Source organism: Littorina saxatilis, linkage group LG8 (genome assembly GCF_037325665.1).
Source record: "Littorina saxatilis isolate snail1 linkage group LG8, US_GU_Lsax_2.0, whole genome shotgun sequence".
Lineage (NCBI taxonomy): Eukaryota > Metazoa > Mollusca > Gastropoda > Littorinimorpha > Littorinidae > Littorina > Littorina saxatilis.
In genome coordinates, this window is record NC_090252.1 from 17,540,046 (window position 1) to 17,543,739 (window position 3,694).

At 38.9% G+C, this 3,694-nt stretch overlaps 1 protein-coding gene across 1 annotated transcript in view; it reads right to left on the bottom strand.

Annotated features, from left to right (window-relative positions):
• Positions 1-3,422: 3,422 nt before the first annotated feature.
• LOC138972936 (uncharacterized) overlaps positions 3,423-3,694 on the bottom strand; it is a 2,225-nt gene continuing 1,953 nt past the window's right edge. The window contains exon 2 of the mRNA XM_070345600.1: positions 3,423-3,694. This exon is cut by the window's right edge and continues 1,152 nt beyond it. Within this exon, the coding sequence (XP_070201701.1) occupies positions 3,473-3,694 (222 nt within the window). The 3' untranslated portion in view covers positions 3,423-3,472.

Sequence of the window (3,694 nt, forward strand, 5' to 3'; positions counted from 1 at the left end):
TGTGTGTGTGTGTGTGTGTGTGTGCGCGCGTGTGTGTGTGTGTGTGTGTATGTCTGTCTGTGCGTGTGTGTGTGTGTAGAGCGATTCAGACTAAGCTACTGGACCGATTTTTATGAAATGTGACATGAGAGTTCCTGGGAATGATATCCCCGGACGTTTTTTTCTTTTTTTGTGTGATAAATACCTTTGATGGCGTCATATCCGGCTTTTTGTAAAAAGCTGTCAGACCCTCATTTTTCAATCAAATTGATTGAAATTTTGGCCAAGCAATCTTCGACGAAGACCGGACTTTGGTATTGCATTCCAGCTTGGTGGCTTAAAAACTAATGAATGAGTTTGGTCATTAAAAATCGGAAACTTGTAATTAAAATTATTTTTTATTAAACGATTCAAAAATAATTTCATCTTATTCTTCGTCATTTTATGATTCCAAAAACATATAAATATGTTATATTTGGATTACAAACAAGCTAAGAAAATTAAAAATATGAAAAGTATAACTAAATTAAATTTCTGAAATCGATTTAAAAACAATTTCATTTTATTCCTTGTTGATTCCTGATTCCAAAAACATATAGATATGATATGTTTGGATTAAAAACAAACTCAGTAAGCTAAAAAGAATAGACATACAGAAAAGCGTGTTATCCTGCTCAGCGCGACCACTACCGCACTATTCTGCATGGCTTGTCGATTTCACTGCCTTTGCCACGAGCGGTGGACTGACGAAACTACGAGTATGTGGTCTTGGTGAAAAATGCAGTGCGTTCAGTTTCATTCTGTGAGTTCGACTGAGCTTGACTAAATGTTGTATTTTCGCCTTACGCGGCTTGTTTAGTTTGTTTCAAGTGTTAAGTTAGTATTCAAATTCATCTTCTGAATGGCTTCAACAGGAAAAACAGAACACTTCAGGACAGACTTCCCTGGATCGGTTTTAATTACACGTCAGCAGTTTAATTTGAATATTACAGTTCTTCCTGAGAGTATTGACCCCTTTGGCTCATACACTGTCTTGAATGAAGACACAGCATGCACGCGACCTATCATTTCTACGCACATTACGTAAGGGAAGGACAGTTGTGTACCTGGTTATTGTGATCTCATTAGTCGCTGGTGTATAGTCGACTTGAGTCCATTTTAAACAAAATGAGAATGTAGTCACCACCTCGTCGAAGAAACGATTTTCTGACTTGAAATGTAAATATTCATGACTATAATATGCATGTTTATTGATAGTCAGATACAATAGTGTTGTGTTTAAAACGCCGCATTCTTCACTCGACTTTAGTCTGTTTGATTGTCTATATGTGGTAACAAACAAGTGTATGATGGATGTATGTTGCGGATATTTGAGAAGGAGGACTCATCGCTTTGACAAGCAACTGGGACACACACACACACACACACACACACACACACACACACACACACGCACGCACGTACCTACGCACACACGCACGTATACACACACACACGCACACACACACACACACACACACACACACACACACACACACACACACACACACACGTACCTACGCACACCCGCACGTATACACACACACACACACACACACACACACACACACACACACACACACACACGCACACACAAATGAAGCCTGACAACACAATATCTTGTTCTCACTGCAAGCTATTTTAATATTTCAAAAAGACTGAACACATGTGTGTACTTACTCATAAAAAAAGTATAATGGGAATCTACAGATACGACTGTCATATTATTATGAGTGCATTCTTAAACATGAGCACATTGTGACTGTAACAAGTAAACGAATCAACAAATCAAGAGAATAAAACTCATAGTACATGAATACTCTCCTCACAGGTTCTTCCTCTTAGGTCTGTTCACAAACACACTCGCACAAGTCAGCCAATGCACGTTGTGTCGAATCTATAGAGACATTGCATTAACTCAGCATGCCCTCCTACACTACTTGTCAATCTCAAAACCTATGTACAAGATGACAGACAAGCAAGCCAGCAACAAGCAAACAAACTCCTATTCCCCAATGGAAAAACACATACACAAACAATATATAATTATGCACTAGGGAACACAGACAACAACAACAAACATATGTGACCCTCCACCACGAAATGAGTCGCATGTCACCTCGCGCGGTTCTGCGCTAGGCTTAATATAAGTCCGGGGAGTGTCTGGTAACAGTGTGAGGGTCACCTTAGTCACAGGCTTATAACCCAAACAGTTTTTTCTCTTTTCTAAAACGGTTTTCACCACTGGATAGAGCATAAAAAACTCTTTTGGAAAATGTAAAAATATGAAAATCATGCAAAGGTGACATGCGACTCATTTCGTGGTGGAGGGTCACACATACACAAGAAACCAAAGCAAAACCAACAAAACCAACACGAAGTAAGCAACCATAAATGATCACGCAATAAAGATCCTACTACCGAACACCACCAACAACGTTTTTACCCATTAAATGTATACAGACTCATTCAAAACAAAAACAAAACGTGTTTAAGGAATAATTGTGTTGCAAATGTGAATTAGACAGAGTAGTTATTAACGGGTTCTCACAGAGGGGGGAATCGAGACGAGGGTCGTGGTGTATGTGTGTGTGTGTGTGTGTGTGTGTGTGTGTGTGTGTGTGTGTCTGTCTGTCTGTCTGTCTGTGTGTGTGTGTAGAGCGATTCAGACTAAACTACTGGACCGATCTTTATGAAATTTGACATGAGAGTTCCTGGGTATGAAATCCCCATACGTTTTTTTCATTTTTTTTATAAATGTCTTTGATGACGTCATATCCGGCTTTTCGTGAAAGTTGAGGCGGCACTGTCACGCTCTCATTTTTCAACCAAATTGGTTGAAATTTTGGTCAAGTAATCTCCGACAGAGTCCAAACTTCGGTATTGCATTTCAGCTTGGTGGCTTAAAAATTAATTAATGACTTTGGTCATGAAAAATCTGAAAATTGTAAAAAAAAAAAATTTATATATAAAACGATCCAAATTTACGTTCATCTTATTCTCCATCATTTCGTGATTCCAAAAACATATAAATATGTTATATTTGGATTAAAAACAAGCTCTGAAAATTAAAAATATAAAAATTATGATCAAAATTAAATTTTCGAAATCAATTTAAAAACACTTTCATCTTATTCCTTGTCGGTTCCTGATTCCAAAAACATATAGATATGATATGTTTGGATTAAAAACACGCTCAGAAAGTTAAAACAAAGAGAGGTACAGAAAAGCGTGCTATCCTTCTCAGCGCAACTACTACCCCGCTCTTCTTGTTAATTTCACTGCCTTTGCCATGAGCGGTGGACTGACGATGCTACGAGTATTGCTGCGTTGCATTGCGTTCAGTTTCATTCTGTGAGTTCGACAGCTACTTGACTAAATGTTGTATTTTCGCCTTACGCGACTTGTTTTTGTTTGTTGCCAAAACGCACCTTCAAAGACACAGCAACAGTGTTTAGACCTGTGAACTATGAGAGTATTCAGGGTCTTCCGTCTTCTTGCTATCCAGCTGGCTGAATCTCAACCCGTTGAACTCATCATCGCATTCTTCAGCCGTCTTCTTGCTATCCAGCTGGCTCAATGTCAACCCGTTAAACTCATCATCGCATTCTTCACCCGTCTTCTCGCTATCCAGCTGGCTGAATGTCAACCCGTTGAACTCATCATCGCATTCTTC